The 22,565-nt window shown below is 34.5% G+C and overlaps 2 protein-coding genes across 2 annotated transcripts; both read right to left on the reverse strand.

Moving 5' to 3' along the window:
- Positions 1-335: 335 nt before the first annotated feature.
- LOC126001396 (olfactory receptor 4F3/4F16/4F29-like) lies at positions 336-1,274 on the reverse strand. The gene has a single exon (XM_049768655.1). The coding sequence runs from the start codon at positions 1,272-1,274 to the stop codon at positions 336-338; it is 939 nt and encodes a 312-aa protein (XP_049624612.1).
- Positions 1,275-14,851: 13,577 nt separating this feature from the next.
- Positions 14,852-15,799, reverse strand: LOC126001780 (olfactory receptor 4F6-like). Its single transcript, XM_049769013.1, has one exon. It carries the CDS (start codon positions 15,794-15,796, stop codon positions 14,852-14,854), a length of 945 nt encoding a protein of 314 aa, XP_049624970.1. The 5' UTR covers positions 15,797-15,799.
- Positions 15,800-22,565: the final 6,766 nt, after the last annotated feature.

The following is a 22,565-nucleotide window of genomic DNA, read 5'->3' on the forward strand; positions in this document are numbered from 1 at the left end:
TTTAGGTGCATATATTTCCATCTCGTATCTATTTAATCTATGTCAACAAGGTCACCATTATATGGCAATGAAGACACTCAAGCTTTGAAGTAGAGATCATGGCAAATTAGTCAATTAAAGGCAATTAAACAAGCAATTGCCTTCTCTAGAAAATAGTTTTACTACACATTATTTGCATAGTTAGAAACACAATGTATTAATATTTTTAAATACCCACACTATCCTACTTTAGGAGACCTAAATACTACTAGTAAGAAACATGAGAAATCTGGTACTAAAATAATAAAAATTTAGCATTACTCCAAGTCAGTAAGGAAATTTCATAAAACTGTCATTTAAGAAATCCTTCTATAAGTAATAAGTTGGCTGCACACTTTCTTCATTGCCACTTTCATGTCTTTGTTCCTGAATGTATAGATGACTGAATTTAAGAAAGGAGTGAGAACTGCATCAAAAAGAGCAAGAAATTTGTCTAGATGTGAAGTGGGGTGAGGCCAGGTATAAACAAAGATGCAAGGACCAAAGAACAAGACCACCACCATGATATGAGTTGACAAAGTAGAGAAAGCCTTAGATGAGCCACCTGATGAGTGTTTCTGAACAGTGATTAGGATAAAAATGTAGGAGATTATCAATATGCAGAATGATCCCAGTGAAATAAACCCACTGTTTGCTGTGACCATAAACTCGAGTCGGTAGGTGTCTGTGCAGGCAAGTTTGATGAATCGAGGAAGGTCACAGTAAAAACTGTCCAAAACATTAGGACCACAGAAAGGCAAGTTTACCACAAAGGCCAGTTGTACCAGGGAATGGATAAGGCCTATTATCCAGGCAGTCACTAAAAAGAAGATGCACATTCTTGGACTCATGATGGTCAGATAATGGAGAGGTTTACATATGGCAACATATCTGTCAAAGGCCATGGCTATGAGCAGCACCATCTCCACAGCCCCAATGACGTGGATGAAGAATATTTGAGTAATGCAGCCTCTAAAGGAGATGACTTTATGCTTTCTGAAAAGGTCATAAATCATTTTAGGAGAAGTGACAGAAGAAACTCCCAGGTCAATGAAGGAGAGATTAGCTAACAGGAAGTACATAGGAGAGTGTAAATGAGAGTCAGAAGTCACAGTGATCATGATAAGGGAGTTTCCCATCATGCTAGCTACATAAAACATGGATGACAACACAAAGATAAGTAGTTGGATCTCCCAGGAATTGGTGAGTCCCAGGAAGACAAATTCTGACACCACAGAATTGTTTGCTCCATCCATTGATTTATCAGCTGTAATGTTTCCATATAAAAGAAAATAAAAATAACTAAAATTAAATTGTTAAATATTTATCTTATGATAAATATTAAAAAACACTCACACTGTAAAGGCCATATATCCCTCAATTCTTTCATAGGGCCCTATAATTAAATCTGTTATTTACTTGTTACCTAAAGTAGTTAAGTTTCAATATGTGATTTCCTATTACATGGTCTTAAGTACCATTTATCTATATATTCATAAGAGAAGGAAACAAATATAAAAGCATAATAGATATGCATAGTAAATATTGGGAGGCAGGGCATGTAGAATTGAAACCACAAATAGAAAATAAAGAAGTCAAATTTTCCCCAAACTCCCACATTCTATTTTTAAATTACTCATAGAACAGTTCTCCAGACATTCAAATTTAATTATTTAAATTTATTGCATACCAAACACATAATTTATCCTTTCAGGCCACTCTTAAACAAGTTTGCCTGATTTACAAAAGTCTAGAATGAACATAAGAAAACCTAATATACATCAAAGAATAAACTTTAAAAATGACACATAGTAAGATTAGAAAAGACATTGACAGTACATTATTGGCATATAATACTTCCATTATAAAAAATATAAATGGAGTAACTAATAGGATGGTCAGCAGCCATGACATGGCCAGATGTTCAGATAGGAGAGCATTGGAATGGAAAGCCAAAAAATTCAAGAGACCAATTTGGCTTATCTTTTCACTTTCTACATAAGCTCTGAAGTTTTAGGAACCCAATTAAAACTATTGGAGACTACATTAATGAAGACAAAGAAAATCATATTAATGTCACATTGTAACTATTGCTCTTCTTCTGTCCCTTCTTTAATTTCTTTTGGGGAGAGTGCCAGGGAACACACAATGATAGTGTTCTACTTACCCTATGCTAAAGGGTTCAGAGATCAATGCCCCAGGAACTGTATGTGATGCCAAGAATTGAACTCAGGTCATCCACATGCAAGTCAAGCACCCTATCTGCTGTACTATTTCTATGGCTCTCATTCCAGTCTTATCATCTCATTTTTTGGTCCAAATCTCCAAAGTATCTGGGTATAATTGTGTTGACACAGTTGGCCAGAGAGGGTCAATTTCCATTCTCCCAGTTCATTCAGGACCAATGATGTTCTCCAAAGCCAATGACAAGGGGAAAAAAAGGGTCCCAGGCTAATGACCAAAGCCAGTTTATTCCATTCTAAAAATGATTATCTAGGGCAAGAGGAACTATTATAGTGCAGGGTGGCAGGGACAAGGACAAAGCAGAGGATAATTAGGGGGGAAGAGCAGGGAGAAGATAAACATAAACATTGGTGCTTAGAAATATCTCTGGAGCAACTCAGTGAGCAATAAAAGTGACCTGTACAGTTAATAGGTAATCTCCCTTCACTGGAACTCTCTGTGAGAAAGGAGGGATGGCCTGGAGTCAAGCCCGAGATTACTTACTAAACATGGGAAAATGGAGCCAGCCCCTCTTTGTGCTGTCCTTCCCCACCTAGAGAGCTGTGTCTTCAAAATTTTTGCCTCAAGGAGAATCCCTAGAACAGTTGGTTGCTGTATGGGATTCCATCTGCCAAGTGTTTCAGGAACAGAATCACAGGGGTTTCCAACATACGATGTCAAGTCTAACAATGCCTAACCCTAATTATGGGCTGCTACATTAGTCTTTCTAGTTCTTTTATCAGTTGATATAAGTTAAACATACTCAAAAACAAAGGGTCAGATATGAGGCAAGAGCCATAATACATCAAGTAGGATACTTGTCTTGCATGCAGGTGACCATCACCACATAAGGTCCCATGAGCCCCACCAGGAGTGATCCCTAAGTGCAAAGCCAACCTTAAACCTTTTGATTTTGTATGTCCCCTTCCAAAAAAACGAGGTTTTTCTTACTATATCTTGTGCTATTTGTCTACACGAATCAAATATAGTTATTTGTTCAGAATCTAAAACATTCATTTATAAACCATAAACATGAAGAAATTTATCTTTATCAAGACATGATATCAGCCCAACATAATTTTATAAACATAACCACATAATATAATAACTAAACTGTAAATATAATTATATATTACCCAGAATATTTCATTCTATAAATATAGCCTTTTAAGACATACCAATGATTTGTACACACTAGTGGAGTAGCCAAGATTTTAAGCAAATACAAGGTAAAGAAAGAGAGGTGTTTACTATTTAGAATGGGTAATATCCAAAACACACCAAGGTTTTATGCTAATAAAATATTCCACAAAGTCAAAGGCCATTGATTAATTAAATACATAATAAGGAATAAATAAGAAAGCCCCAATTAATTACTAGAAAACTTGTAATTTATCCAAAATTTGAGGCAAGAAATATTTGCTTCAAGTGCAGAATATAATTCATTAGAAGAAAATTAAACAGGGAGGTATATACATAACATAAAAGAACAAACGCACAGACTTTATGATACTTTCACTATCATTTTCACATGCTCTCTGACTTAAAAAAAACCCTTCTTGTAAAATAAAAGACAGTATAGTAATAATTTCCAGAGACAATAGAGATGAGGGTCAAGTGGACGAGTCCATGGTAGGAAGCTTGCCACAAAGAGTGCAGTTAGAGTGAGTGTGGTTTGGTGAGTGCAGTTAGAGTAGAGAAAGTTCTACTATGACAATCATAGTTAGAACTGATTACTCTGGACATGAACTGAGTGCTGAAAGAAGATAAAGTGACACGTATGGCACCCCTTCATTAACAATAGTATAAACCACAGTGTCAAAGAGAGAGAGAGAGAGAGAGAGAGAGAGAGAGAGAGAGAAGCATAATGCCTGCCCCAGAGAGAGGTGGGGGTGGGTGGGGTAGTAGGAAGGAAATGGGGATATTGGAGGCAGGAAAGTTGCACTGGTAAAGAGTAAAATACATTCTAAGACTGAAACCCAACTATCAATAATTCTGTAACCATGGTGCTTAAATAACTTATTATATAAAAGACCCTTCTTGTGTATAACAAACTGTAAGTATAATATATAATAATTATATATAATATTATGATAATTACATATTATTATTATATCATTATGTATAATAACAACTTGTAATATATTATACATAATAGCTTTCTATAATAATAATATTATTATAATAACAAGAAATGGGGTAAAAGTATCAAAGACATATATCAGTACTCACTTTTATATGTTACAAAATTATCAAAAAGAAAAAGACTAAAAAAGTCATATATTGAGAGGACTGAAATATCATTGATATCATTAAAGAAAACACCTGAAATCAAATAGTAAATGAGAACCAAGATTCGATGGAGGTAATAAATAGTAATAGTAGAGAGAAAGCAAAAGCAGAAATAGCTACTTCACACCAGAGGCTCCATCATGAATATATTTGTAATTTTGTAATTCACAGTGATTCAATTAAAGATAAAAAATAACAATGTCAAGAACAGAGTAGAAGAGAATTTTTGGGGAACAATATTAGAAAATAAGGCAATAAGCTATGCCTTGAAATTTTGTGGAATGGTAAAACCCTACAAACATTTCAAAGATTGTTTTAAGTCACTACGATAATCTTGTGGGCAGCCATCAAGAATTTAAATAAAAATTACCTGGAATATATTTGTAACATATTTCAGGAACTCTGAGAATTAAAAACTTAAGTTTTGGGGTGGAGGATCACATATATTGGCATAATCAATAGACAACAAATCAAAAGAGAAGGAGATGTTTAGGAGCTAAAGGTCATTTAAACTTTTCAACTAAATTATATATTGGGCAGAAAGTGAAACCAAAGATAAACTGACATATATTAAAAAAAAAAGATACTAACCAGAGATCTTAAAAGCAAGCTCAGTATTTGTACAGTTAGGACAACTTATTCTATCTCCTTGATTCTCAAATCTTGCTTTCCACTAAAATCAACTTTACTGTATTGCCTTTGTATACAGAATTGCCCTGCCATTTTCCTTCTAATTTCTTCTTCTGATCATTCTTCATCTCTGGCAGCATGGAAATCTGAGGTTTTCCTCCCCTCATCACCACCACCACCAACACCACCTACTTATTCTATCAAAAAATCTATGGCAGCATGGTAAGAAGGTCAGATTAGTTCCAAAACTAATCTCCTGTTCATAAGGTCTGCCTACAGCCTTCTACTTATCTTTTGCTAAACCAGAAAGCTATATAAAATACTGCCACTTTGAAAGAAGCAACTAATTAACTATAAAAAGAAAATAAGTAGTGACTAAATGATATATCATCGTTCTGGGATTCCCAGACTGACATCATTGAAGCATGGGGACTGACTCTGAATTCTGAGGGAGATAAGAGGATTTCATATAAAAATTAAATTACAGGGTCTGGAGCGATAGCACAGCGGTAGGGTACTTGCCTTGCTGACCCAAGACGACCTAGGTTTGATTCCCAGCTAGTGTGTAGCCCATAGTAACCCTTGAGTGTCACCAGGTATGGTCCAAAAACAACAACAACAAAAAGTTACAAAATTTTCTTATAAAAATAAAACGTTTTTACACTTTATTTAATGATTTGGGGATCTCCAATGAAAATATTTATTTTCTGTTTTTCTATATTTTTATTTTTAGCTTCTTTTTAAAAATTATTTTAGTATTTAGGTAAAATGTATATAATAGTTCATTTTTTATTTTAAAACTTTCCTTAAAATGTGGTTGTAAGCTTAAAAATCTTAAATTATATCTCCTAAGTACATACAAATAACTGAGAGGGATGTGAATATCTAAATTGGAAAAAGATTAGGAGTAAAGACAAAGGGTGGACATGAAATTGGAAGATATCGTTTTAAAAATGTTTCTCCTGGTAAAATAAAGAGTTAATAGAGTGCAGAGAATCATGTTTGTAACCACGGTGTTTAAATAAAATTTCATTAAAAAAGAAAAATAATAAATATTTGTGATTATCAAAAGAAAAGAAATTTAATGTATATTCATGTATGTGTATATTTCACATAAAAACTGTAAATACAAAGATACAATTTAGAAATACAGTAAAATAACTTAATTAAAAATAAGACCCAAGGGGTTGGAGCAAGAGCACAGCAGGAAGGGCAGTGTTTGCCTTGCACACAGCTGACCTTGGTTCAATCCCTAGCATCCTGTATGATTCCCAGATCCTGCCAGAATAGTTTCTGAGTACAGAGCCAAGAGTAATCCATGAATACCAACAGCTGTGGCCCAAAAACTAATAATAATAATAATAATAATAATAATAATAATAATAATTGATAATAATAATGCCCAAATATAATTTTCTTGTGCTTAAAACATACTAAAGATAAAAACAATAAAATGTAATATTTTAATAATAAAACTAATAGACATAATATAAATCAATAAAAATAATTTACATTTACTCTATTAATACAAAAATCTGAACCAACGGAAAAAATTAATAAGTTGAAAACTCTAAAAGAAATTAAAATTTAAAATTATGTGAAAACTATAAGTTCTTGGGATTTGGGAACTAGTACAGCAGATAAAGAGCTTGCCTTTTATACAGTGTACCCATGTTCAATCCCTGACAATGAAGATCTTGAAGTCCACCAAGAGTGAAACCAGAGTGTGAAATGTGGACTAAGTACCAAGCACTAAATATAGTTCCAAAACCAGGCAAAACAAAACTACAAAACTTGGGAGGCAATATGTTTGGTGTACATTCTTTCAACATTATATGTAAATAAAGTCCAACCAACAATTATCTCAGAGAACATTATTCATCTCACTATTATTTTGATTATATAAGAGTAAAATATTCTTTTCTAACTCAGAATTTTTGAACATAATTTCTATTCTGTGGAACAAATAATCCCAAATCCTAATAGCCTATTGAGTGTAATTAATTAAGCTCAGCAATCATGCTATAATTTTTTTACAAATTTAGAAAGCAAAATGTGATGACTTGATACATGTACACATTGAGGAAAAATTATCACAGCTTCATTATCTCTCTAATTGCCTTCTTTGTTTATACAATATTAAGATTTTAGATTTAATGTCTCTTAAATTTCATATAATATTGTTAATATTGTCAACATACTCTACACTAGATTCTTAGAGTTTAGACATCTATAGATAGAAGTTTATGCCTTTTAATTAACATCTCCCTATTACCCCATCCCTTAGCCCCTGACAAATATCACTCTACTCTCTGCTAAGTTCAGCTTTTTAAAAATCTATATGTAATAGAGAATATATGAGATTTTCTTTCTTCAAAACCTAGCATAACCTCATCACAGCCCAGGAATAGTGCTGTAAGAGGCATTATTTTTTTTTATGACTGAAAAGTGCTCTATTGTGTTATATGTCACTTGTTTTCTTAATTCATGATTGTATTCATTTCTTACATATTATTAATAATACAGAGTGCCTTAGTTTCCTTCAGGTATGCATCCAGAAGTGTGATTGCTAAGTCAAGTGATAGCTCAAATTTTAACTTTCTGAGGTATTTCCAGACTGTTTTTCATAGTGACAATATTAATTTTGATTCTTTCCAACTGTGTACATGTTTTTCCTATTCTACACATCTTCACTAACACTTATCTCAAGTCATTTTGATAGGTGTGAAATGACACACCTATGGCTTTGACTTGCATTTTCAAAATCAATGGTGTGCCTGTTGACCATTTATATGTCATCTTAAAAGAAATGTCAGTTCAAGTTGTTTTTAGTTTGTTTTTAATTTGCTTGTTTGTACGGTTGTCCTATTGTAAAAGTTCTTGTATATGACAAGAATTATTTTTATATTAACAATATTTGGGGGATTGGGGCCATATACAGCTGCACTCAGGGATTACTCCTGGCTCTGCACTTAGGAATTTCTCCTGGCATGTTTAGGGGACAATATGGGATGCCAGGAATGGAACCCAGGTCAGCCACGTGCAAGGCAATGCCCTATCCTCTGTGCTATTGCTCCAGACTCAAACTATTATTTTAAAGGTAACATAAAAGATTTTCTCCAGCCCTCCATAAGCAACCAGGAAAAATGCATGCCACACAATATCAAATAATTCAATGTAACAACATTCAAAAGAACAAAACGCAAGTGTGTAAACAGAGACTTCAGATTTTTATAAGATGCAGTGACTCTTCTATTTATCTATAGAAATACAGAGTACAGTAGATAAAAAAAATTAGATGAAACTCTTCTAAAAAACCTTCAATTTCTTTCTTTCTTTTTTTTTTTTTTTTTGGAACACAGCCATGCTCAGGCTTAGTCCTGACTTTGTGCTCAGGGATCACTCCCGGAAGGCTATCATGAACATATGTTGCCAGGAATCAAACTAAGTTGGCTGCATTTAAGGTAGTCCTACCTACTGTACTATGGCTCCGGTTTCTTCCTCAAATTTTTATTAATGTGTATAAATCATGCTTTTATTTTCAAGTTGTACAGAGAATTTTAGTTCCATAATCTTTCAGATGTATGAGTTTTTATTTTGGATATTAATTCTCTCACATATATGATTTTAAAATTCACCATTCCATAATTTCACCCATTCTATTAATTGTTGGATCATTTTGTTAATCATTTATTTTGCTGTGTGTAGCTTTATTTTGTTTGTTGTAGTCCCATTTGACTATTTTATCTTTGTTAGCTTGTGCTTTGGAGTCATAGTAAAAGAAAACTGTCATAAGATTTTGCCCTAAATTTGTCTACACCTATTAAAATAACAGTGTTGTACCATTATATTAGTGTTGTGTACCCATGTGTTGACTTACACACAAGTACTAAATTATCACTTTATGTAATGCAGTACTTATTTATAACATGTATCAAAAATACCTCAATTAAACTGGAGCACATATATACAATTTCCTATAGGATCCTATATTTATAGATAATTATTTAAAAGAAGCAATAACCAGTTAAACAATTTAATTTAATGTTAGAATGATATGTAAGTTTAGAATTAACTTCTTGTTTTGCTTTTGTAACCTAGCTTTGCCATAATATAACCACAGCCTTTACAGGCCTCAGATATGTGACAGAAGGGACTAGCTACAGAAAGGCAGACAGTTCCAGGAACTTCAAGGCATGTGCCAGGACAGGATAAACTAATAACACCCAGGGACCTACGGGAAATAAACCTGAATTGCACCGAAGGTCACAAGTATCAGTGGGCACCTGAGCCCCATCTTTACCACTTCAGCCAACCAGTTTAAACCTGGCTGATGCAATATGTACTAGGGACCTATAGTCTTACCCCTAGCTTGAAGCCCCAACAATCCTAGGAAAAGGACTTGCAAGACCATGGCATGACTAAGCTGAGGTAGAGAAGCCTGTCTTTCTGCCAATGCATTACCTCATTTACTAGAAACAGGTCTATAAGAATATTGAAAAGGTTTTTCCATAGTAATTTGTCTTGAGTGTGTTCTTCTGTTGATTCGAAGCTTTAAATATCCTGTAAATCCCTAGGTTAAGTCTCTATAAATCAAGATTTTGACTTTGATATCAGAGATAAACAGAGATATTATCAACTTGTTTCATATCATTTTCACTTTAAAATAGTTTTCTATACTACTCAAGTTGAGTTTGAAGGAGAGCAGGAGATGTTATAGATGAGTTATTTTATAGAGAATTGTCAAGTCACAAATTCCTAAGAGGTAGAATTTTGTTGCATCAAGCATAAACAAATCATCCAGTTGCATTCACAAAACTTTGCATTTACAGCATAAGGATAGTAAATTTCAGCTTCATTCATCTATATTTGTGTAGTTGTCACCACCTCCATGATTAATGTTCTTTAATAAAAATATCTCAGATAATAAATATAAAGAAACAAAGTAAGGGAACAACAAATGGACAGTAATTGAAATTTGTCCATAAAAACCAAGCTTTCATATGAAGGAACTTCAATGTTCAGAAGTGAGCACTCTGGTGATGGGTGTGGTGTTGAAATAATGCGTGAAAAGCAAAATTAACAGTATTTAGTACTTCAATAAATATTTAAGTCTGTCATTATTTAACTCAAAAATATTTGAAAAACACTAGTTTAAAATATTTTTAATTAGTAGACATTTTATTAAATTATTGGATTATCACAATTTTGTTATAAAATGTATTTATTGTAAATAAGTACATGAAAATAATTTTAAAAACCACCTATATACCCTGGGAGAAATAGCACTATAAATATTGTGGCTTATATATATTATTTCAAAATAGATCAATTTTTCAATCTTGTTTTATTACCTCTAAAATTTATTAATCTATCTAAAAGTACTTTACATTATAACTACTTATTATATATTAGTTTAACCATGTATATAACAAATTCTACTGTGTTCATAAAATATTTATAATTGCTTTAGGTAAGAAGGAACAAATATAAATATATGTGGCTGAAAAAGAATTAGACAAATTGGCCCTAAATGAAGAAAGGTAAGCTAGAGCTCTCCGGAGATCTTACAAAATTAGCAGCAGAACAGGATCAGAAAAGCTGCTTAAAGGTAGAAAAATATGTTTTATGCAAGAGATCTAGGTTGAATCCCTGGTACCATACAGCCTCCCAAATATCACTGGAGCAATTCTCAAGCAGGAAGCCAGTTAATTCCTGAGTACAGCAGTTGTAACACAGAAACTAACCAAAATATTTTGCTTAAACCAATTTTATGAAAGGATAAAATCATAAATATTAACAATTTAGCTTCTATAATCAGATTACTTTAATTTAAACTCAAATCTACCATTACTCTTAGGCAGGTTATTGAATCTCTCTGCCTCTATTTCCCAATCTCTAAAACAGAGTAAAAATAGCATGTATCCAAAGATTGTGATGATTAAACTAATTAATACAAAAAAAGCTAACAGCAATGTCTAACACATAGTATGTTGTCTGAAAGTATCTGTCACTTTTTTAAATCAATGAACTGAAGAAGAAAGTAAACTATTAAGTCTTCACTTGGAAGATGACACAAAACAATGAAGATGACACAATTGGGGCTGGAGAGATTTCATGTTGGTAAGGCATTTGCCTTGCATGCAGAAGGACGGTGGTTTGAATCCCAGCATTCTATATGGTCCCCTGAGCCTGCCAGGAGCTATTTCTGAGAATAGAGCAAGGAATAACCCCTGATCGCTGCCAGGTTTAACCTCCCCCCAAAAGATGACACAATTAAAGTTACATCAGAAGATATCTATGTTTATGTACATTATAGAAGAAAATATAAGAAATATCTAATGTGTGCTAGAAAATAAGACAAGTTTTATTTTAAGACATAGAGACTTCATGGGGCTGGAGAGATAGCACAATGGTGGGGCATTTGCCTTGCATGCAGCTGATCCAGGAGGAACCAGGTTCAATTCCCGCAACCCACATGGTCCCCTGGCCTACCAGGGGTGATTTCTAAGTGTAGAGCCAAGAGTAACCCCTGAGCACTGCTGGACGAGGCCTAAAGACCAATCAGTCCATCAGTAAATAAAGTTTTTTTAAAATAATAAAAAAGAAAACAAATAAAACATAGATTTTAGGCAAATGGCTAAAGTTCAAAAAAAATTCTGGTTAATATGTAAATTTATGTGGGGCCAGAGTGATCATACAGTGCATAGATGTTTGTCTTGCTTGCAGCCCACCTGCGTTAAATTAGTGGCACCCTCTCCATTCCATGGTCCCCCTAGCACTGCCAAGAGTAATTCCTTAGTGCCAAATTTGGAGTTACCCATGAAAATTGCTGGATGTGACCAAATAAATAAGTAAATAAATTGATAAATTCTTTTTTTTTTTTTTTTTTTTTTTTGGTTTTTGGGTCACACCCGGCAGTGCTCAGGAGTTACTCCTGGCCCTATGCTCAGAAATCACTCCTGGCAGGCACAGGGGACCTTATGGAATACCGGGATTCGAACCACCGTCCTTCTGCACGAAAGGCAAATGCCTTACCTCCATGCTATCTCTCCGGCCCCGATAAATCCTATTAAAATAACATCACAACCATAAACCTGTGAGTTTGGAACCTTTAAATAAACTAAAATTTAGAGAGAAGATTTCATCTAGGAAAGCACTGAAAATTAGTGAGGTAGTGCTGGTGCAATGAAAATCTTTACATTTTAGAAGAAAACTTTGAACAGTGCTTTATTTTGGAGTCATTTCAAGGCAGATTGTAATGTTTGGGACAATAAGCAAATATAAATGCTGCAAAACCATACACCTGACTTGTTTCTGTAAATACATTTTTACTGGAACTTAGTAATGACCACTTCTTCAGTGATCTAAGGCTATTCCAATACTACAACAGCCATATTTAACATTGTAAGAAAAGATGTAGAGCCTCAAATATAAAACTAAATACAATCTTTCCTTTTACAGATATAGTTTGCCAACATTTATTAATACTTAATTGAAATCAAGTTGAGAACATTCTTCAAAATACAGAAATAAATATGGAGCAAGAAAGTGTAATTAATTATTAGTCCTAAAGATTATTGCTACTTTCCATAACCTAAGAGTTACATAACAAATGAAAGTGAGTAGAGTGTGTGTAGGGTGTTTAACTTGCTAATGGCTAACCCTGGTCTAGTCCCATACATCAAATGTCCTCAAATCCACATAGCAGGGTGTGATTCAGCATGGTTTTAGTATACCAATTATAGTCAGTTGGCTTGAAAATAATAGTATGATTTTCCTGAGAGGAAGAAACCTTTTACAACATATTTCCGTAAGTGAAAAGTATTCTTGGCACTGTTATTTGGTAACTGCAGAGTAAGGGATAATATAATTGTATTGCTATATTTTAAAATAAAAACCATTCTTTCTTTAAGGGCAAGAATGCCACCCCATTCCGTGAGAATAAGTCAAACCAAACTTCACCACAGTGGGTGGTGATGGTTAATGAATACTAAAATGCTAGAATATTCTGCTCAACAGGAAAAAGGTACTCAGTTCCTGTTGGAGTAGCTAATGTTAGAGAATCCTGAACTCTCCTGCTGTTCTAAAAACATGAGGGCTTGAGAAAGAGGGTAGAGCCATGAACCTCTGAGAAACTGTTCAGCAGAGAACAGCACTAGGAACTAAGTGGGAGAGTTCGCAACACAACTGTGCTATTAATCCTACTGCACCTCCAGCTCTGCAAAAATCTTTCCCAATTAGGAGGGAACTTAAATCTCTCTACTTGTCCCTGAAAGAACAATCCACATTAGATAAGCGGAGATTTAAAGACCTATACCCAATAACAGTTTCCGAATCCTTTAGCTTGGAAAACCAGTGAAGGCCCCACGTGGGACAGTGGTGCACGCAGAAATGGCTTTTGGAGTGCTGGTTCTAGGATTCACCTGTTGCAGGGCCTAGACGAGGCAATGGACAAACTGCCAGGCATTGGACCTAGTGCGAGACAGTCCCAATAGCTCTCTGTTTTTCAAGAGGTTGGCTTGAGCAGCAGTCTTCTAAGTCTTCTCTGAATTCTAAGGCCAGCAGGAGCAACTTCCTTGCAAAACTAGCCAACCTGCACCATCTCCATCTCTCTCCTCTCACAGCACTCGGGATCCTGTAGCCAGGCGTGGTGTGGCCTCCAGTTCTCTGCTGCTGCTTCCTTGGAGACTGATTACCCTTACTGTCCTGCCTCTGCTGGCTAAGGGCACGTGTGTCCCTGGATTACAGGACAGGAATTGGTTGACCACTCTGCGCACTGCCTGGACAGCAGAAGTCAACACACACTTGCGTTGTTTTCTTCTTCTGGAATTTAAATTGAGGGGTGAGCTTCTCCATTTCTGCTCGTTAGGATCGTTAGGATCTATGGAGGGCTTACTTGAACAGAGATTCCCATCGCCCTGCTTGTTTTATCCTTTGGTAGCATTCACAGACATCTCTGAACTAAAGTTTATTCACTAATCTAGAGCTGAAATTTTGCTGCTATAAAGGACTTCTTAAATTGTTTCTATACTTGCCCAGGGTCAAGGACTACCATAACACCTCAAGTAAATTATTAGGTTGATTTTGAAATTGTTTTGGGGGTACAAGGGAGTTAGGGGATGTTGCTTGTTTAGAACCCATTTACTTTGACAAAATTTTAACTGTCCCCTCAAAAATTGTTTCAAATCCCTGAGTAAAAACCCACAGATGAATAAGCTAAGACACTAGAGCACCAGGCTAGTAACCAGAGGGTTTATGCCTATGGCTCAACAGTACAATTTGCTTACTTTAAAGGCTGCTGGAGGGGGACAGTCATGACAGGTTCCAGTCCTGATTGTAGGTGCTCACTGAGTTATTCCCCTTTGCGACATTGATAGGTTTTGGCACACTCTCAACTGATAAAAGCCATTAAAAATGAAAACTAGACAATAGCAAAGTTTTGAAAAAGAACCAAGAGCTGGGACAAAGCAGATCAAAAAGTTTGTCTCTACTTTAGGACACTTCTTCAAGATTAAAAGAGCAGACTGTTTTTACTAATTGATAAAAACTAACACGGAGTCCATTAAAAAAAAGACGCAGAGGACCAAAAGTTTTGTCTAAAAAATATGAACAAAAATATGGTCCCCTTCATGTGAATCATGAAACTGTCAAGGATTGATTTATCATTACTTGGAAACTCCATGTTTCAATAAAGCCCTTTTTTCCCCAAACCTATAAATTTTCTGAACACTCTCCTTATTGCCATCTTCATTTCTGTGTTCCTAAGTGTATAGATGAGTGGATTTAGAAATGGAGTTAAAACTGCATCAAATATAGCTAAAAATTTATCCAGATGTGTTGAAGGAGAAGGGCATACATAGAAAAAAATCAGCGGACCGAAAAATAAAACTACCACAATAATATGAGCTGCCAGAGTTGAAAGAGCCTTGGATGAACTTCTTGAGGAATGTTTCTGAACAGTCACCAAAATAAAGACATAAGAAAGAATAAGCAGAAAGAAAGCACCCAAGGAAATAAACCCACTATTAGCGGTGACTATAAGCTCTACTTTATAGGTTTCTGTGCAAGCAAGTTTGATTAGCCTGGGTATGTCACAGTAAAAGCTGTCCAATACATTAGGGCCACAGAAAGGCAAGTTTATCACAAAAACCAATTGTGCCAATGAGTGAATGAGACCAATTGTCCAGGCAACTACTAAAATCAAAGAGCACACCCGTTGATTCATGATGGTCAAATAGTGGAGAGGCTTACATATGGCCACATATCTGTCAAAAGCCATGGCTATAAGCAATACCATCTCACTGCCTCCAACAGCATGACTGAAAAAAATCTGAGCTATACAACCCCCAAAAGAGATTACTTTTTGCTTTCTGAAAAGATCCCAAATCATCTTGGGTGCTGCAATGGAGCAAAATATCAGGTCAATGATAGAGAGATTGGCCAAAAGAAAATACATGGGAGAGTGTAAGTGAGGATCAAAGGTCACAGTAACCACTATAAGGAAGTTTCCCACCATGCTAGACACATAAAAAATACAAGAAAATAAAAAAAGAATAAGTTGGATTTCCCAGGAATTAGAAAGACCCAGCAACACAAACTCAGACACCACAGAGTGGTTGGCTCCATTCATTTGTTCATTTGGTAGATCCCTGTCCTGTTACCTAGAGGAAGAACACAAAACCATCCAAATTAGCACTGTAACATAATTGTACTGCCCTCTATAGGAATGTATCTAATTTAAGAACTCAAATATTACCTAAGTATTTCACAAAAAACCAACATCTTTTTGCACACTAATGCTGTAGTTACACAGGACGATAGCTGAGTTGTCATTTGGTCTTCTCAACATGAAGGAGTAAACCTGATGAAATGAAGGACATTTGGTGTTAAATTTCTATATAAGTGTAATCAGTGTCAAGTGTCCTCTTTATGGAAGAGTAATAACCAATCACATTTGTACATTTGGCAGAAAACAAAATGCCAAAAATCAAAGAGTTGAAAGGATGTAACCCCGCAGAGGTCTCAAACTCCAGGCCCACGGGCTGCAAACGGCCCTTCGTACAACATTTTGTAGCCCTGCCCTAGAGGAATCTTTTTTTGTTTTGTTTTGTTTTAGTTGTTTGGGTCACACCCCCCAATGTTCAAGGCTTACTACTGACTTTGCACTAAAGTATCACCCCGACTTTGCCTCCTGCGGCCCGCAGGTAAATTGAGTTTGAGACCCCTGATTGTAGAGGATATAAGATGAAGATTTTACAATGCAGAGAAATTAAGCAAAAAGTAGATTACTGCAAATGAAGAACACAATTATAAAATTGATTATTTGAGCAAATAATGATGGTATTAGGTGTAAAAAATATAGAGGCACAGACAAGAGTTAAATAGAGGTTCCGAGGTATGAGTTTGCTTAGAATATTCAAACCTCAGCAGGTCAGAGAAGCTGAAGTTCAGTAACAGGTCAGACTTACAGGGTTTGTAGGACAGAAATGGTAAGAATGAAGATGATGATGTAGAAGAAATATGATAGAAGATGTAGAAGTCTTATATCTCTGGGAAATAAAATGGAACAACCAATCAAGAATGTAAATAAGTAGCATGGTAGAGCAACAGGAAGATTAATTTGTCTTCTTGCCAGAAAAATCCAAAATCCATTTTATCAGCCCGACAGGTTTCCAAAAGACAAAACTGTCTCACTTATATATTTGGCAATATTGACATTTTACAAAAAGCAGGTAAAATAATATTTAAATCAGTATTAATAATTCTTAATAAGGAATGCTTTAGACAATATACAAAAATGTATACAGGAAGGCACTCTCTTTGTTATGTGCATTGACCCTGTTAAGATTTGAAAGGGTGTTAGAAGTCAGTGTGCATTTACTGAATTAACATACTATCATTCTTAAACCTCTATTTAAGAATTTTACCAATTCTATCTTTTCCACTAATTCTGTTCTATGAATTATCCTAAAGAATTTTTTCTACCTAGAACTTTACAAAGAGTATGTCCAGAGAGTACATAAATAAAATGTGTAAGCAAAGACAATGTGAAAATATAGAAACTACATTATCTGCTATATAAACAGATCGCTATAAATGCCTCATACCTGATTGGATTTAAAGAAATATTATTTATTTTGATTATTACCAGTTTTTTATATAAATTCTTAAATGCCTATACCTAAAAATTTGTTAATGTAGAAGTGTCAAGTTAAAGTTATATAAATATTTTACATTAGAATAAAAACACAGATCAAAACCAAATCATTTTACTGAGTTTATTACAAATTCCATTTATTTTATTTCTTCCCATTCTAACTATACACTATATTAATTTTTAAGCTCAATACTTAAGAAGTACTTTTTCAATAAATAGTGTTTTTATTAAATATTCTTGAAAGCTATGAAACAGAAACTACATGTTGGAGAAATGGTAAAGTTTCATTAACTGCCTAAATAATTTATATAGAATAACAAAAAATCACTGTAATAAAAATGTCTACCATGAATTATATTGAATAATATACAGAATAAAAGATCTCCTACTGGAGGTCTTGCTCTTCCCTTGCAAGAGTATTTTAGAAATGATTTTAGTAGTGAGATGCAGACAGAATAAATCCAAAATATACTGACAACATATATATGTTTATATATATATATATATATTCCTTTATTTGCAAGGAAATTTTGTTTTAAAATTCTTTTTTATTAAACCAGTGTTCATCACCTGAGATGGCCTACTTCCCCACAGAAAACATTTGTCAAAGTCCAGAAATAGTCACAACTGGAACCAATAGAGAAACAGAGGGAAGTGCCATGAGGAACACAAGCTTTTTACTAAAATTTAGCTAGTAGAAACCAGAAATAATACTAAACTTTAAACAATGCACAGGTTCACAGTATAACCCCACAACAATAAATCACCTAGTCACAAATGTCCAAAGTATAAAGATTGAGAAATCCTGTATTAAACTGTAATTTTCTCTAGGGAAAACTCTGATTTTAATTTATTCTATTCTCCCAGGTTTTTCCATATGTGCATCAAATTATTACTTCTGCATCAAATTTAGTATTTGTTGGAAGACTAAATGCACACATGGATGGATTGATGGATGGTTTATATCTCTGCTACAAAGACATTATGGCTTATTCGCAAAGACACAAGTTTCAAGGCATCCAAATATGCCTGTAAGTATGATTATTGATCTTTTTTTTCTTTCTGAATAAACTACACCTCCTCAAAATAACAAACTTTGGATCATTTGTTCTCCAGAACTTTTCTTTGTACTTCTCTAACTAAAGCTCATTAGAGTTACATTTATTCTCTAAACACCAACATGTAAATAGACATAAATTGGTTTACTTTCTATAAGTTATTTATATCTAATTAAAAGTATATAGTTAAAGAAAATATAATTACTACTACTAAAATTCATAAAAAATAAATCAGTATGAACATAAAGTAAATTACTAGCCCTATATACATAAATATCAGTGGTCTATCTACATCAGATGTATTAAATAATTATTTTTTGTTTGTTTTTTGTTTTTTGGGCCACACCCATTTGATGCTCAGGGGTTATTCCTGGCTAAGCGCTCAGAAATTGCCCCTTGCTTGGGGGGACCATATGGGACCCAGGGGGATAGAACCGTGGTCCTGATCCTTGGCTAGCACTTGCAAGGCAGACACCTTACCTCTAGCGCCACCTCGCCGGCCCCAAATAATTATCTTTTTCTGCAATTACAATATTTAGTCAATTAACAGCTCAAAAATTCTCTGCTTTTAACCAAACCTTGTTACTTTAAGTCTATGTCCACTTACCTTTTGATCTTCAAAAGTAAAATATAGATATTATCAAGAATCATCACATTCTTTTCTATACTTAATATTTGACCTCTTAATAATGATTTTTATACATTGAAATTACTAAATTTATTTTCTCTGAGCCTTACTTAGATCTATATGACCTATATCTAGCCCAAACTAGATTGAGGAGGGAGTGAAAGAGAGAGAGAGAACTAGAGAGAGAGAGAGCAATTGTATGTCCAGCAAACAAACCATAGGATAATATTTAATTTTACTTAATTTAATACCATTTAAGTTGTTTCTCTACATCACAGACAAAAATTATAGTAAAGGTATATACAGACATACTTATAGGATAAGGAGTATTCACAGGAAGACAATTTACAAATCAATCATTTTGAAAATTTTGTGCTCATTATTTGGTTTTAATCCTAAGAAATTCTGTTAGGAGCTACTTTCTAGTACGTCTTCCTTTTTCAACATTTTTGTATATATAGAAATAAAACATAATAGGTTATCTTGTCTATACATGCTATGTATTATAACAAAAGATTATGGCGATAAAAACAAATCCTTTCCCAAGTCATCATTTGAACCTCCAAGTCTTTTTCCTTTGACAAAGACATCAAATTGTGTTACCTAGACACATTGCTAACACCATGTAAAATTCAAATTGACTTTTTTCCATAGTCTTTTGCTCCTTTTATATTACAAATATGATAAGTTCTTTTTCACCAGCATAGTAGCCTGTCTAACCACAACCAATAATGCATTTGATATCTGTAAATGGAGAATTTGCTACTAACACTGCTTTTATGAAATAGTGGATTAAGTCCATTTCTTTCCTGTTATTCTAAATTTTCATCTTAACACCTACCTGTTCCCAGCCCACAACATTTTCAGGAAACTTGAAGATCTTAGTAATTAAGTATTTTTATTGCAGAGACCTGGATATACTAACTGGCTTTTGTGGTCAGGGGAATAGTCCCTACTATCTAATTGGTTTGATAAGAACAAATGAAAGAAATATCTTATAATGAGTCTTTAGAGAGGAAACCAAACTTGGACAGGATGTTTTAAGAGAATCACCTTTGACAATTTTTCTTTTAATTCAAAATTAACCATTGGCAGTTTAAAATATAGCAGAATCCCTAAAGATAATAAATATAATAAGTCAAATTATTTAAATTGCACTGCAAATTTCAAGCAGTTTACACATATCTAATGTTGTCTTGGTAAGGTCAAAATTCTTGAATCTCACATTAAAAAATGACTTAGAAGAGAATAATATGCTGTGCTTTTTTTCTTGTTGTGTGGACAAGATAACTCAGATGAATGAAGAGGAGGAACAAGAGTGGGGAACCTAGAGAATATTCAGCAGAAGAAACATTGCACAGAACTTTAGCAAGAGGCAGCCATGCCTCTTTCACCTTTGAATAAAAATTTTTAAAAAGCTCTATTTTTTCCTGAAGCTTCCATTTTTACAGTACATTTTGATTACATCATATTTTTTCAGCTTGATCAAGTACAAGTCTAAGCAAACTACAAAGAAAATGTGCGGATAATACAATCAATAAAATACTGACATTATAAAAGAATGATTTCCATTAATAATTTATTTTAGTAAAAGATAAAATGATACTAAGCACAGAGTATCTTCTCAATAATTTTATGTAAATAATTTTTATTAAAATTTAGGAGACAAGACTAGAGAGATTGTACAGCAAATAGGGACCTTGCTTTCTCTGTGGCTGGCCCAGATTCAATCCCCAGAATCTCAAGTGGTTACCCAAGATCTGCCAGGAATAATTCCTGAGAGCAGAGCCAGAAGGGCTTGCCTTGCATGTTGCTTACCCCAACTCAATCCCAAGAAACCCATATGGTCCCCTGAACCTCTCCAGGGTTAATCTCTGAGTGAACAGCCAGGAGTAAAACCTTCAACACAGACAAGTGTCACCACCCCCAAATTTATAAAAGACAAGACAAGGAAAGAGAAAGGAATGAATCTCTAACTAACCATTCCCTAAGAATTCTAAAAAGGAACAAACCCTGCTCACAATTTAATTTTGAGCTTCTAGCTTCCAGAACTATGAAACATTATTTTCTTAGTTTAACTTATCCATATTGTGGTACTTTATTGTATCATCCATTCCACTCCTTTCAAACTAGGACAAGACTGTGGGTGCCCCTGCCTGCAGGGATACCAATTAAGATGAGGTTATTCTTTCTTGGAGGGAGATCCCGCAATCACAAAGACAGACAAAGACAGACACGGAGACAGACAAGGGTGGGAATTCGAATTCCAATTCCAACTTATTGAAACTCAAGGCCTAGCTTATATACTTTTTGTGGGCATAGTTCCGCTCCTATCTATCGGACAGGCCAGATATTCAAATAACAGGGTCCATTAATCAAGTGAGATGGAATGCGCAGATAATGAGATGTCTCTATCAGGTCAGAATTTACTGATAATGGAACCTATCTCTGGCAGGTAGAATATACAAATAAGGTGACCTTAAATGTCTACATTTAATTATCGAGGCTATCTGCTTTTATTATGGCTCTGTGTTTGTTGCCCTTAAATCTTAAATAGTGGGCCCGGAGAGATAGCACAGCGGCGTTTGCCTTGCAAGCAGCCGATCCAGGACCAAAGGTGGTTGGTTCGAATCCCGGTGTCCCATATGGTCCCCCGTACCTGCCAGGAGCTATTTCTGAGCAGACAGCCAGGAGTAACCCCTGAGCACCGCCGGGTGTGGCCCAAAAACCAAAAAAAAAAAAAATCTTAAATAGTTACCATTTAAGTTGCCTGCTTTTAGCAAAGTCCTGTGCCTGTCACAAGGCCCTTCATTTTAGCTAAGTATTTTGCCTATCCTAAGGGGCTCCCTACACAAGACCCATGCTCTAAGATAAGATTGTGTGTTACATTGTTTGTTGTTGAATGTGTTTACACTTATTTGTGTAAGAATACCTTTGTATTCACTGTAAGTATAAAGGGTCTTTATGTGATGGAGCAATAGCCCAGAGGGTAAAATACTTGCCTTGCATGCCAACTCATGTTCAATCACCAAAATCCCAAATAGTACCACCAGTAGAGATCCCTAAGCTCAGAGCCAAAAGTAAGTCCTTAGAACCACTAGGTGTGACTAAAATACAAACAAACAAAATAAAACAAAAAGGTATTCAAAACTCAATGTCTGTATCCATCTCCACTTCTGATTCCTTGGTCTATCAGACTGTTTTTATTTATAGATAAGGTTATAAAACTAAACATAAAAGCTTTATATGTGACTGTGTTTCGGTAATTAATAAATCTTTTACTTTCATTGTATATATGCAAAGTATTTTTCTTTCTTGGGATAGCTTAATTAATGGTTCATTTATAGGGCTAGAGCAATAGTTTAATAAGTATCGCAGGTTCAATCCTCAAACCTGCAAGGCATGACCCCTAAGCAGAGCAAGTAGTAATTCCTGAGCATCACCAAGTGTGATCCAAAAGCTAATTAGTGGTGTTTTTATAAAATCTTTAAATATAAGGATTTTCCATAAGAATTTGTTTATGGAGATTAACAAGTACTCTCATGAACATTACCTC

Source organism: Suncus etruscus, chromosome 2, assembly GCF_024139225.1.
Source record: "Suncus etruscus isolate mSunEtr1 chromosome 2, mSunEtr1.pri.cur, whole genome shotgun sequence".
In the NCBI taxonomy this organism is placed as follows: domain Eukaryota; kingdom Metazoa; phylum Chordata; class Mammalia; order Eulipotyphla; family Soricidae; genus Suncus; species Suncus etruscus.